Raw genomic sequence first — 14,053 nt, 5'->3', positions numbered from 1 at the left:
CCGACCGGGGCACTCCCGCAACATCTTGCAGGAAACAGTGTCTGAGGGCATGTTCATTTAATAAACTATGAATGTTTTATATCCATGTAACGGGAAGAAACTCATCTAACTGATCATTTAAAAAAAACAATAAAAAAAAAACAACACAATGCTAACGCTGAGACTCTGAATTAGCAACGAGCGAAAAATGCTAACAGATTACTGCAACGAAATTCACTCACAAAACCTTATTATTTATCTTTTCTGCACATCCAACACATTGTTTCACATCGTGAGATGACACAGAATCGATGGGTACATACATTATCACTCAATGATACGAACTCGCGACTTTATAAACAAAAACAGACATCAAAACATGTGGCGCTAGGTAGCTAAAAACGCTAACATGGCTTACCTGTGTCGTAGTCTGGTCAAAAGTGGTCTTCAATGGCATTAAAACGATAAAAACGCTGCTGAAATTAATCCATAGGTTAATCCAATGTGTCTGTGTCCCTTTGAAATGATTTCTGATCATCCATAAGCAATAAACCTGCTTTTCCGTTTCCAGATGTCAGAGCTAGAGTATAGGTTCGCTCTGATGCAAAACTGCATGCGCAAAGCCCCCACTTTTTTTTTGTACCATGTGTGTGAGTGGGGAGATTCCCCTTTAATTCTATTGGCTCTAACGGTCAGAAAGAGATGTCAATCACCAACATCGACCAATGGGTTCCAGAGAAACGGTAAAACCCCCATTTCTACCCAAATCACCTCAGAGGTGGAGTTTTTTTTGCTAAACCTCTCTAAAAAGGTCAAATGTCACTTGTTTTGCATCAATCTTGATACAGGGTACTTATTATATGTTGTACTTTGGATTCCTAAAGCTTTTAGTCTACCTTACCATCATCCAAGGGTAGTTTTCACTATAAGTAAAAAAGAATCTTTGGACGGACACTATAATTTACAGTTTTTTACTATGTAAAATCTGAATTTTCTTTAAAATAAAAAACATCTACTGTATATTGATTCTGACTTTTCTACATCCAACTCACAGGTTTATCATTACTTTGAGAAAAAAGATTATTAATTTAACCCTTTTAGAAGGGAAGATATGGTCATTTGTTCTGGGAATGTCATTTTCGAGCCTGAGACCTGAAAAACAGGCTCAGGGCTAAACAGGTTAAAAAAGTGAAATAGTGAAATAGTGCAATAAGAGTCTATTTGCAAGTTAGTTGTTTAGCATCTTATTGCCTATGGTATGAAACTCTCTCTGAATCTGGTGGTTTTAGTCCGGATGCTGCGGTAGCGCCTGCCAGACGGCAGCAGACAGAACAGTTTGTGCCTGGGGTGATTGGGGTCTTTTATTATCCGGAGGGATTTCTTCCTGAGCCGCTGGGAGTAAAGATCCTCCATGGATGGCAGCTCCGTCCTGGTGATGTTCTGTGCAGTTTTCACCACCCTCTGTAAAGCCTTATGATTGAGGGCGGAGCAGCTGCCATACCAGGCTGTGATGCAGCCAGTCAGGATACTCTCTATGGTGCACCTGTAGAAGTTGCAGAGTATCCTGGAGTCCATCAATCAATACATTAACAAGATTAAATCATGTAGAGAATTATGTCTTTCAGTCACACACAGAACCTACTCCCGTTTTAATTTGACTGTTTCACTTCATAATCACAAGAATGACCTCTGGTGTTCCATATTTTATGTAAAAATGTCACCTAGTCTTTAATATTAATATTTTGAGTCTCATAGATGGTTTGAACATGCCTTTGAATGGACAAACTGAATCCATTTTGACTGTCAATGAGTGCATGACGGCAAATTCAATTGGCAGTTTTTTCCACTTCTAAAAAGACAACTTAAAGTACAGAAATAATTTGTGTTTTAAATGCGATGCTAAATAACTATGATAAGTGCTATGAGAAAGCCTGCACTGTGTCAGACTTTGCACAAAAAAATCACAAAATGACAACAATTTGGACTTTTTACTTTAACGTTTTGTGCTCTGGATTTAACACGGCTCTCTCTGAGGACAGACTCAGTCCAGAAGTGAGTATATTTCCATTGTCTCTGCCAGAGAGAAATATCCGTTTAGGCTAAAACCGATTTAAAATTGTAAAAAGAGATCTAAAAATACAGCAGTCAATAAACTGCTGCTTGTCAGGATGGAATAGTTACGTAAATGAATAGACAATTTAAAATGCAATGATATATATTTCAAATGACAATAAGTTCTGTACTTTAATATCTCATATTTATGACACAAAAATATTGAACCGAGTTTTAAAGTGGAGGATTTTTCAACTATTGATTGATCTTTAATATTTAATTTATATTTAATATGGCTGCTTGGATCACAAACTGCACTCAGAAGTAAAGTAATTATTTGTTATCAGGCTGCAGTTCAGTAGAACTGTCAACCGACACAAAAATAAACACAGCTATAATTTGTATCAAACATTTACTTTTGGTTTTCCCTTTTCTGTATGCGTGATTGCAAATTTCTGACTGTGGTGTTTAGTTTGAACCAGTGAACAAATAATGTAGATTTATAAACAAGACAACATGCAAACAATTATAGAAAATATTAAAGAAACTGATAAAGAAGTTACTAATGAAACCAAATCATTTTGTTTGACCTCACATTCACAGGCACACTAACGCACACTCTTTCACCTTGTCATTCATGTTAGGTAACCAATAAAGGGCAAGGAAAAGGTCTCAGTGCGAAAGGTGAAAACAAATGAGCATAGTTATGAGCCCACCTTTGGTTGGAACTCACTTGCACTGAAACCCTTCATCCGGACATTGTTCCTGCACAGCAAAGACTCCACACTCTGCCTCAGTGTTTGGTGAACGAGTGGCTAATACCTCAAGAGGTTACATTGCACTTATAATCCAAAAAGTTCTGAAAAGCTGTTGGAATTTAAGAGCCGATTTAACAGACTGCACGAACAGCGACCTTTGTTACATCTTTTTGATTCTTTGGGCCTCGTTTTAAGGACTTCCTTTTAGGAATACTTTCTAAGAGTTCTTAAATTGACTGCATCATGTAGTAGTGGTTTTAATGAGTGCAATTTTTTGTAGGCCAGCATTCTTATTGTTAATATTTATGTTTTGAGAAAAGATTATTCAGGAGGTAAGTCTTTTTGAATTTCAAATTATCCAAACATTTACAAATTATACTTTATACTTGCACTTTATGTTTGGTATTTTTCACAGATGCTGGAACAACTTACTATTTACTTTTATGTTTTCCAAAGGAACCTACCAACAACAGGATCTGCTGTCATTAACATAAAGTTAACTTGTGGAGTTTTTGTAGTACACCACTATGGGGTTTGGGGAACTCTTGGAGCAAGTAGGGAGCACAGGACGCTTCCAGGTCCTGCAGACGACCCTTCTCTGCATACCTATGATGTTGATGGCCAGTCACAACCTGCTGCAGAACTTTGTGGCTTTGGTACCCCCTCACTTCTGCAGCGCACACACAAACCTGTCTCAGTCCCAGATGAGTGCAGAGGAAGCGCTGCTGGTCACGGTGCCGCTAGACCAGACAGGGAAGCCAGAGAGGTGCTTGCGTTACGCGGCTCCACAGTGGCACCTCCTGACAAAAAACAGGAGCTCCAGTTCAGGGAAGGAGGGAGACACTAACGCTGGTTTGGATGTTGACCTGCAGGGATGTTCCGATGGATGGACCTATAACATGACTCACAGGAAATCCACAATAATATCTGACGTAGGACTACATTTCTTTTTCTTTGCACATGTGTAAATGTTATCTTGTCCTGTGCCTTAAATGGTGTTCCATATTTTTTAGTGGAATTTGGTGTGTGATCAGCGGTCTTTGAAGCAAATGGGACAGACGGTCTTCATGGGAGGTGTGCTTCTGGGTTCTGTTGTCTTTGGAGGTCTTTCAGACAGGTAACATTGATCTCATCACTAATAATTTATAGTTGTGCTACTAATATGTCAGATATTAGGCAACATCAATCATGTATGTAACTTTCAAAGGGGAACAATTATGAAAAAACACACTTTCTTTTCTTAAAGAGACAGGCACTAAAACGGTGTGTTTCTGACAAAGGTGGATGCAGGATTATCTCGAAAGACAGTATACAAAAAAAAAAGTTTTTTCAACATTAAAGCATAAATAAATGTTATACTAGACCCAAAATACACGAATTAACCAGAACATTTGCATCATATTTCCCCATTAAAAATGGTCCCACACAACACGTCTTCATGCAGTCTTGTTCAAATCATATGATGTGATACAGTCTGAATTAACTCTTTAACCCACCTGGCTCTAGATATGGTCGACGCATCCTCTTGCTTATTTCCCACCTGCTGATGGCTGTGTCAGGAACATGTGCTGCTTTCTCCACCACCTTCCCGCTCTTCTGCCTGTTCCGCTTTGGCTGTGGCATGGCTCTGTCCGGCGTGGTGCTCAACAGCGTCTCGCTCAGTAAGTGTCATGGTTTTGGACTTAAATTGCCATTTCCCGGTTTAATTTTGAAATTCTGTTCTCCCTTTGTCTGGTCTTCCTTCCTGTGTTTGCCCTCCTGTGATTGTCTCATTGTGTTCACCTGTTGCCCTTGTGTTTCTGCCTCCCCTGCCCAGCTGTATCTTGCCCTGTGATTACTCGGCCTTCTGTGTATTTAGTCTTGTCTTCCCCTTTGCTCCATGTTCGGTTGTCATCGTTTCCTACCTGGTCATGTTCTGTGCCTGTGCCTGTTCCCGTCCATCCGTCCGTCTGTCTGCTCCCATTCCTTGAGTCTGCTGGATGGGGTTTGTTAGTTATTTTCTTGTGTTACCTCGCCTGTTCCTCCAGTTCTTGTATTTTTGTATCAGCTTTCGAATAAAGCTCGCTTTTGTTTAAAACCCCATACCTGCCTTCCCTGTTCGTATTGCTTTTGGGTCCTATTTACCCCAACCATGACAGTACAACCGAACCAAAGCTGGACCCAGCAGGCGACCTTTATGAGGTAACTTATCATTTAATATACTTAAGGAATGACTGTCGATACGCCTCCAGTAGAGAGGAGAGGCAGTCTATCATGTTTTCGGCACGCAAAGAAGTAACTTCGAGGCCCTGGTTAAGGGACTTATTACCCGAGTTGGTGGAGGACTTTATTGTAATTGTGAGGTCAAATCTGATTCCGGCCTGCTAGCCCCAGACATGCTAGCCCCCTTCCTGCCACAGATCCCAACATTGCTCCTTTCGAGGACCCTTTTGTGGGATCCCGCCTGGCCTTGGGAGGTCCACGGAGCCTCCAAAAGGCTTCTAAGAGACGCAAGGCCAGGCTACCGGCCCAAGCCCTAGCAGCCATGGTTCCAGCTCCCACTCCTGCCCCCCGTGTCCTGTTGGCGGTTCTGCCGACTCAAGTCCCTTCTCCGCCGCGGGTCCTGCCAACTTCATGTCCTGTTCCGTTGGGGGTTCCGCTGACACCTGTTCCCCCGGGGGTCCTGCTAACTCTGTGTCCTGTCCCGTTTGGCGTCCCGCCGACACTGGTTTGGCCAGGGGTCCCGTCAACACCGTGTCCTACTCCGTCAGGCATCCCGCCGACTTATGCTCCTGTTCTGCCGGGGGTCCCGCCGACACCAGCCCTTGTTCCATCGGGAACACCTGTCACGCAGACAGCGGTTCCTGTCCCGTCCGGGGTCTCGCCATCTCCTGCTCCCAGTGCTCCCAATCCCAGTTCACCTGCTCCGGCGATCCAGCTGACTCGCTGCCACCTTCCTGCCTGTCCTTGTGCCCGGCCTCCTGAGTTTCCCCGCCGCGGCTTTCGCCCCTGCTCTGCCTCTGCCTGGCCCACGGGCCATCCGCCCGAGACCCCCTCCTGGTCCTCTGCCGTGCCCCCGGGCTATCAGCCCAAACCCGTCCACCAGGCCCCCTCCACCCACTCTTTTGGCCCTTGTATCAGCTAACCCCATACCTGCCTTCCCTGTTCGTACTGCTTTTGGGTCCTATTTACCCCAACCGTGACAGTAAGACATCTAACTGGATAGGGTACAATCAGCATGAAACAACTTAAATGGAAGCAGTCAACATGCATGATGATTCAAGAATAATAGTTGTACTAAATTCGAAAAAAATACCTCTTTCTCTATCCTAGTTGTGGAGTGGATCCCTACTAGTGTGCGAACAATGGTCGGGACAATGACAGGTTACTGCTACACAGTTGGACAGTTGATACTGGCGCTCATCGCGTACTACATCCGGGACTGGAGGTGGTTAACCCTGGCTGTGTCTTTGCCTTTCTTTGTCTTCTTCCTCATTGCATGGTAAGATGCCAAGTATTGACATGCAAATCAAATCAAACCAGAATCACTGATGCACATTTATTTGCACTATTAACAGAACACATATTTCACACAGGTGGTCTCATGAATCTTCAAGATGGTTAGTTATGAGTAATAACCCAGAACAAGCCATCAAGAACCTTAAAAGTGTGGCGAAATGTAATGGACGGAAGGAAGAAGGAGAGAAAATCGACATGAAGGTAAGAGAATGTGCTGTGTTTGTGTTATTGCACCATCTATCTGTGTTTATTATTGTGTATAAAATACATTAATCTTTGTCGGTATGCATAGAGGCTGCAGGAAACCATGAAGAAAGAGATGTCCTGCTCACAAGGCACCCACTCTGTCCTGGATCTGTTCCGCACACCTACAATGAGGAGAATGACGATCTGCCTCAGTGCTGTCTGGTACATGTTCCTTCTTGTAAAATCTCAGTTTTTCATTAACAAATATGTAATTGCATTGACACTGTACATGGTTTATTTTTAAAACAAACCTAGGTTATCCACAAGCTTTGCTTACTACGGTCTTGCGATGGATCTGCAGAAGTTTGGGGTGGACATCTACTTGATCCAAGTGATCTTCGGAGCTGTCGACATTCCTGCTAAAGTCGTCATGGTCGTATCTATGACTTATATTGGACGGCGCACATCACAATGTGGGGCTCTCATCATCGCTGGAATCACTGTTTTGATCAACCTGCTGATACCTTATGGTATGGTTGAAAACATGTATACAAGTTGAATATTATACTGCAGAAACAACACAGTCCTCTGATGAATGTCTCACTCCATGTGCAGATAAACAGACTGCACGCACGTGTATGGCTGTACTGGGTAAAGGTTGCCTCGCTGCCTCATTCAACTGCTGCTATCTCTACTCTGGGGAACTGTTCCCAACAATCATCCGGTAAGTCTTATTTACAGGTGTCCATTTAGCAAGAAGATTTAGAAAATGTTGTCTTTTATTTTTTATTTAGGGTTTAAAGGGGCCCTTTTATGCTAGTTTTCAGGTGTTAACTTACTTTAATGTTCAGAGAGCTCATTCTTTTTCTTATACTGCCTGTGCTGCAGAACCTCTTTTCACCCTCTGTCTGAAACCAGAGCCCAGTCTGCTCTGATTGGTTAGCTGGCCGGCTCTGTTGTGATAATTCAACTGCCTAGGGATGTCCCGCCCCTTAGCCTATCAGGTACAATGTGTTGTAGCGCTAGCCAATAGAAGCGCAAGTGTTACTTAGTGATGTCACTATAGGAACTTTGGGATTTTACCCTTTGTAGACCATTTACATGCACACAAACCTATATCACCCACTATATGGAAAAACCCCAAAAGCATAAACCTCTTTAAGTTCAGCTCGTTTCATTTATCGGAGGATCTACATCCTGACTTTTTCAAAAGGGCATATGAGAGTTTTTCTACTTGCTGTGGACAATGCTTCAGAAGTCTTTAGGCTTGAAACAAGTTAGCATTTTCCCACTTCCATTTCCCTCTTCTTGAAGTCAATTCTTTTTTGCACGGGCTTCTGGTTCATGGCCTGAACAAAGGTCTCTCCTTATGAGATTTTCATGATTAGTTCTACAATATAAAAAGCAAACACCCCACTTTTGGAGCTTTTTACTTGTCTTAACAAAGGCGGTTGCTAACAAGTGGCTAAATCTATTAAATCTACTACTACTTCTCAGCTCCTTACACTGTACATAAGTCCGCCTTTATCTTAGTGGTGGGGACATTGAAGTCATGCCACCACTAACTGTTGAGGCAGAAACAACTAAGATCATACAAAAAAATAAGTGAGTCTGCAGTTTAATGTACAGACGGAAGATAAAGCAGATAAAGATTAATGGTGTCAAACCAGGTCACCTTTCACCCAGATGATATTAGGACTAAACTTGGGCCGTTTCTCAATGTCGAGTATACCTGCTGCAGAGCCACTATTTCAAGTATACTACTTCATCGAGTGGCGCCGAATGCTGGGCATTTAACATGCATTTAAACAGTCCTTCGGCGCCACTCGATGACGTAGTATACTTGAAATAGTGGCTCTGCAGCAGGTTTACTCGACATTGAGAAACGGCCAGTGAAAGCCCTTTAAAACCCACAAATAACTTAAACACATTTTAAACATTTTTCACGCTATGGATTCAACAAGTTTTAGAAACTTCTTAGGGCTTTTGGTTTATTTTCATCCTGAGGCCTGTACTACGAAGCTGGATTTTCGCTTAGCCGGCTAACTTCAGGGAAATCTCGGGCTTTCCGGTCCTACGACGCTGGTTCTCTTTTTAGCAGGCTAGATTTCCATGGTAACTTATGCTGAGCGGCAAACCTGCTCCGGAGCAGGTTAGGTGGCAGGCTAAGAGATCAACTCATTGAAAGCACCGCCTGCTGACCAATCAGAGCTCCGTGTGCGGAGTTTAAAGCGATCAATTCATATTACAGGATAGAGGAAATACAGAAAAACTGCCGTTGCAGGAAAGACGGCCGGCAAAAATCAACTGACTGTGTGAACGTGAAAATTAATAGAATATCCCCTCCCATCTTCAGAGCAATCTGACTATTATAATATTAGCGTTAAGAAAGCTTACTTAAATATCTGCCACAACATAAGTAACCGGATCAGAGTAACATTAAGTACAGTCCGCGGCACTGTGAGTGCAGACGTCGATGTGTCCCATTATCATTCATATCATATCACATCATAATGTATCATATATTTCCTTATCTGAGTCAGCTTCTTGAGCCGTATCTGGCCGTGCAACACTCACAGTGTCACATACTGTATGCAGAAGTATTATTTTAAGCAACACATTAAGTTGACGAAACACTCGAGTCAAATTCTCCTAATTAAAGTCAGATCCACTCGTGTCTTGGACGGGGCAGTGATTTCATAAACCTGTTAATGTACGCATTCAAACACTTTTTCTTTTACCAGCTGTATTCACCTTGCAGGTGCAGCTATGTGGCTTTTATCCTGGATAAAGTGTTTAAGTCATGGATGTTTAAAGTTTAACTTCTTCATATTTGACTAATATTAAAGTTCACTTTTCATTCAGGAAGTATGACGCTGCGCTGTCAGTACGCTTGTCCGTGTTTGAGATTGGTCGAATGCTCCAAATACCACCCCTTTCATGTGAACGCGCACCTAACTAGATAGGACACGGCTGGCTTGAGCGATCCACTTGATAACCAGCGTCGTAGTACAGTTTAGCCAGAGCGCGTATGTTTTGGATTGGGCCAACCGGCTAACTCTAACATATCCAGGTTAGGTTGAACCAGCTTCGTAGTACAGGCCTCTGGTCTGTCTATTTCCTGATTCCTGGGCATTATTTGCTGTTGTGTTTTGTTGGAAGAAGATTTCCTGGCAGAAGTCACGCTGAATATGTGTCTTTGCTTATCATCTGCACACTGTGTCACCAACAAAACAAACATAGTATATCCATATTTTTTCTAATCAGTTAAATAGTTACTAAAAACCCTTGTCCCAATCAGTGCTGTATATATATGGACTGTATTTACGAGGTTGATCTGTTAAAAAAACACTTGAACTTTGAACTTTCATAGGCTTTTATAGGATAGGCATTCATTTTAATCCGTTTTATTCAACGACAATGATATACTTCTTGTACACCTTCAGCTGCTTTAGTAGTGTCCTCAAATAGGAGCCTCTAATCTACATTTTAATATCTTTAATAAAAAAATAATCAATAACAGTACTCATATACATTGTTCTTTATCACCTGCCCCCTAATCACTGATTTACAGGAAAAGCATTGCTTTAATGTTAGAGTAATGGTGGTTATTTCTCCCTCTCAGTCAGAATGGCATGGGCTGGGTATCCATGATGGCTCGGGTGGGATCCATGGTGGCCCCGATGGTGCTTCTCACGGCCGACTACCTGCCTTGGCTCCCGGGTTTGATCTATGGCGGCGCTCCGATCCTCAGTGGAATTGCTGCAATATTTCTTCCAGAAACACTTGGCTCACCCCTCCCCGACACAATACAAGATGTGGAGGACAGGTAAGATCAGGGGGGACAGGATCTGCTCCTTTCCTTATATCTCTGCAAATCTAAAAACATAATTTTTTTGTCAAAAGCATTTTAGACATTAAGAGAGAGACAGAGACAGATTCATCTATATTTTTCATTTTCTATTTTGACCACAGGGGAACTGGGAGAAGCTCCAAAGTATCACGAAAGGAAGTGATAATCCTGCAAGACACCCAGGCGGATCTCCTAAAGCAGACGGCCTGAGGGCATCTGTATTCTGCTCCTGAGGTTTTCCTGACATGTTAATGAACATATCTTGGGTACTGCTTTTTCTCCGGCCTGTTTATTAGTTTGATTTCAATATAGAGCTTATTATGTTGTATGACTGCTAGACAGGTGGAGTTGCAATAAGACAGGTCAATACAGTGAAATGAATAGCTGTGAACAATTAGATCTCTGTGTGTTTGTGTTATAGGAGGATTTTAGTCTGGATTTGCATAAATCATGTTTTATATTTTAGAAAATGAGCCTTCTACAGGTGCTTTGCTTTTACTGGTATTGTTATAACTTCTTATTATTTGCAATCTTGTATTTGAAAACAAAACTATATTTTCAATAAAATCAGCACCACACATTTAAGTATTTTTATTCCCTTTGCTCTGTTGAACTGAAATACTTTGCACACTTCTTTATCCAGGCTGCTTTTAAATGGGCACTGTCTGATACATTTACTGAAACAAGTCAGACAAAGAAGTTTGCGACAAGAGGATTTACATGTAACTGGTTTGCATCAGTCATTCATTGCCTGGGCTTTATGCTAAAATATCAATCAAGGTTCAAGGTTCTTTATTTTGTCATACGAACATAGCTACAGTGTAGTTATGCCGATGATAATCTTAGGTCACAGGCTTCTCCAACAGTGCAACACAATAACACAGATAAACTGAAAAATATAGTGCAAGTAAATAGTAAATACAAGAAGAAAAATAGTTGAACCTGTTAAGCCCGAGAGACCCCGACCGGGGCACTCCCGCAACATCTTGCAGGAAACAGTGTCTGAGGGCATGTTCATTTAATAAACTATGAATGTTTTATATCCATGTAACGGGAAGAAACTCATCTAACTGATCATTTAAAAAAAACAATAAAAAAAAACAACACAATGCTAACGCTGAGCCTCTGAATTAGCAACGAGCGAAAGATGCTAACAGATTACTGCACCGAAATTCACTCACAAAACCTTATTATTTATCTTTTCTGCACATCCAACACATTGTTTCACATCGTGAGATGACACAGAATCGATGGGTACATACATTATCACTCAATGATACGAACTCGCGACTTTATAAACAAAAACAGACATCAAAACATGTGGCGCTAGGTAGCTAAAAACGCTAACATGGTTTACCTGTGTCGTAGTCTGGTCAAAAGTGGTCTTCAATGGCATTAAAACGATAAAAACGCTGCTGAAATTAATCCATAGGTTAATCCAATGTGTCTGTGTCCCTTTGAAATTATTTCTGATCATCCATAAGCAATAAACCTGCTTTTCCGTTTCCAGATGTCAGAGCTAGAGTATAGGTTCGCTCTGATGCAAAACTGCATGCGCGAAGCCCCCACCTTTTTTTTGTACCATGTGTGTGAGTGGGGAGATTCCCCTTTAATTCTATTGGCTCTAACGGTCAGAAAGAGATGTCAATCACCAACATCGACCAATGGGTTCCAGAGAAACGGTAAAACCCCCATTTCTACCCAAATCACCTCAGAGGTGGAGTTTCTTTTGCTAAACCTCTCTAAAAAGGTCAAATGTCACTTGTTTTGCATCAATCTTGATACAGGGTACTTATTATATGTTGTACTTTGGATTCCTAAAGCTTTTAGTCTACCTTACCATCATCCAAGGGTAGTTTTCACTATAAGTAAAAAAGAATCTTTGGACAGACACTATAATTTACAGTTTTTTACTATGTAAAATCTGAATTTTCTTTAAAATAAAAAACATCTACTGTATATTGATTCTGACTTTTCTACATCCAACTCACAGGTTTATCATTACTTTGAGAAAAAAGATTATTAATTTAACCCTTTTAGAAGGGAAGATATGGTCATTTGTTCTGGGAATGTCATTTTCGAGCCTGAGACCTGAAAAACAGGCTCAGGGCTAAACAGGTTAAAAAAGTGAAATAGTGAAATAGTGCAATAAGAGTCTATTTGCAAGTTAGTTGTTTAGCATCTTATTGCCTGTGGTATGAAACTCTCTCTGAATCTGGTGGTTTTAGTCCGGATGCTGCGGTAGCGCCTGCCAGACGGCAGCAGACAGAACAGTTTGTGCCTGGGGTGATGGGGTCTTTTATAATCCGGAGGGATTTCTTCCTGAGCCGCTGGGAGTAAAGATCCTCCATGGATGGCAGCTCCGTCCTGGTGATGTTCTGTGCAGTTTTCACCACCCTCTGTAAAGCCTTACGATTGAGGGCGGAGCAGCTGCCATACCAGGCTGTGATGCAGCCAGTCAGGATACTCTCTATGGTGCACCTGTAGAAGTTGCAGAGTATCCTGGAGTCCATCAATCAATAAATTAACAAGATTAAATCATGTAGAGAATTATGTCTTTCAGTCACACACAGAACCTACTCCCGTTTTAATTTGACTGTTTCACTTCATAATCACAAGAATGACCTCTGGTGTTCCATATTTTATGTAAAAATGTCACCTAGTCTTTAATATTAATATTGTGAGTCTCATAGATGGTTTGAACATGTCTTTGAATGGACAAACTGAATCCATTTTGACTGTCAATGAGTGCATGACGGCAAATTCAATTGGCAGTTTTTTCCACTTCTAAAAAGACAACGTAAAGTACAGAAATAATTTGTGTTTTAAATGCTATGCTAAATAACTATGATAAGTGCTATGAGAAAGCCTGCACTGTGTCAGACTTTGCACAAAAAAATCACAAAATGACAACAATTTGGTCTTTTTACTTTAACGTTTTGTGCTCTGGATTTAACACGGCTCTCTCTGAGGACAGACTCAGTCCAGAAGTGAGTATATTTCCATTGTCTCTGCCAGAGAGAAATATCCGTTTAGGCTAAAACCGATTTAAAATTGTAAAAAGAGATCTAAAAATACAGCAGTCAATAAACTGCTGCTTGTCAGGATGGAATATTTACGTAAATGAATAGACAATTTAAAATGCAATGATATATATTTCAAATGACAATAAGTTCTGTACTTTAATATCTCATATTTATGACACAAAAATATTGAACCGAGTTTTAAAGTGGAGGATTTTTCAACTATTGATTGATCTTTAATATTTAATTTATATTTAATATGGCTGCTTGGATCACAAACTGCACTCAGAAGTAAAGTAATTATTTGTTATCAGGCTGCAGTTCAGTAGAACTGTCAACCGACACAAAAATAAACACAGCTATAATTTGTATCAAACATTTACTTTTGGTTTTCCCTTTTCTGTATGCGTGATTGCAAATTTCTGACTGTGGTGTTTAGTTTGAACCAGTGAACAAATAATGTAGATTTATAAACAAGACAACATGCAAACAATTATAGAAAATATTAAAGAAACTGATAAAGAAGTTACTAATGAAACCAAATCAGTTTGTTTGACCTCACATTCACAGGCACACTAACGCACACTCTTTCACCTTGTCATTCATGTTAGGTAACCAATAAAGGGCAAGGAAAAGGTCTCAGTGCGAAAGGTGAAAACAAATGAGCATAGTTATGAGCCCACCTTTGGTTGGAGCTCACTTGC

The 14,053-nt window shown here is 41.0% G+C and overlaps 1 protein-coding gene across 1 annotated transcript; it reads left to right on the top strand.

Annotated features, from left to right (window-relative positions):
* The first annotated feature begins 2,802 nt into the window (after positions 1–2,802).
* LOC117490243 (solute carrier family 22 member 6-like) lies at positions 2,803–10,892 on the top strand. Its single transcript, XM_034139883.1, has 11 exons — positions 2,803–3,121; positions 3,246–3,721; positions 3,803–3,906; positions 4,296–4,450; positions 6,102–6,270; positions 6,365–6,488; positions 6,580–6,695; positions 6,789–7,003; positions 7,089–7,197; positions 10,099–10,302; positions 10,449–10,892. Exons 2-11 carry the CDS (start codon positions 3,317–3,319, stop codon positions 10,534–10,536), a joined length of 1,689 nt encoding a protein of 562 aa, XP_033995774.1. The 5' UTR covers positions 2,803–3,121; positions 3,246–3,316; the 3' UTR covers positions 10,537–10,892.
* Positions 10,893–14,053: the final 3,161 nt, after the last annotated feature.

This window comes from Trematomus bernacchii, unplaced genomic scaffold (genome assembly GCF_902827165.1).
Source record: "Trematomus bernacchii unplaced genomic scaffold, fTreBer1.1, whole genome shotgun sequence".
NCBI classification, from domain to species: Eukaryota; Metazoa; Chordata; class Actinopteri; order Perciformes; family Nototheniidae; genus Trematomus; species Trematomus bernacchii.
The sequence above is the reverse complement of the archived record's forward strand: the minus strand, read 5'-3'. Positions and strand labels throughout refer to the sequence as shown.

Bases quoted from the DNA above. Each gene is read 5' to 3' on its own strand.
- LOC117490243 (XM_034139883.1), top strand. From the start codon at position 3,317: ATGGGGTTTGGGGAACTCTTGGAGCAAGTAGGGAGCACAGGACGCTTC. The intron at 4,451-6,101 runs GTAAGTGTCATG...TCTCTATCCTAG, and splicing joins GCTCAACAGCGTCTCGCTCA to TTGTGGAGTGGATCCCTACT. The intron at 6,271-6,364 runs GTAAGATGCCAA...TATTTCACACAG, and splicing joins GTCTTCTTCCTCATTGCATG to GTGGTCTCATGAATCTTCAA.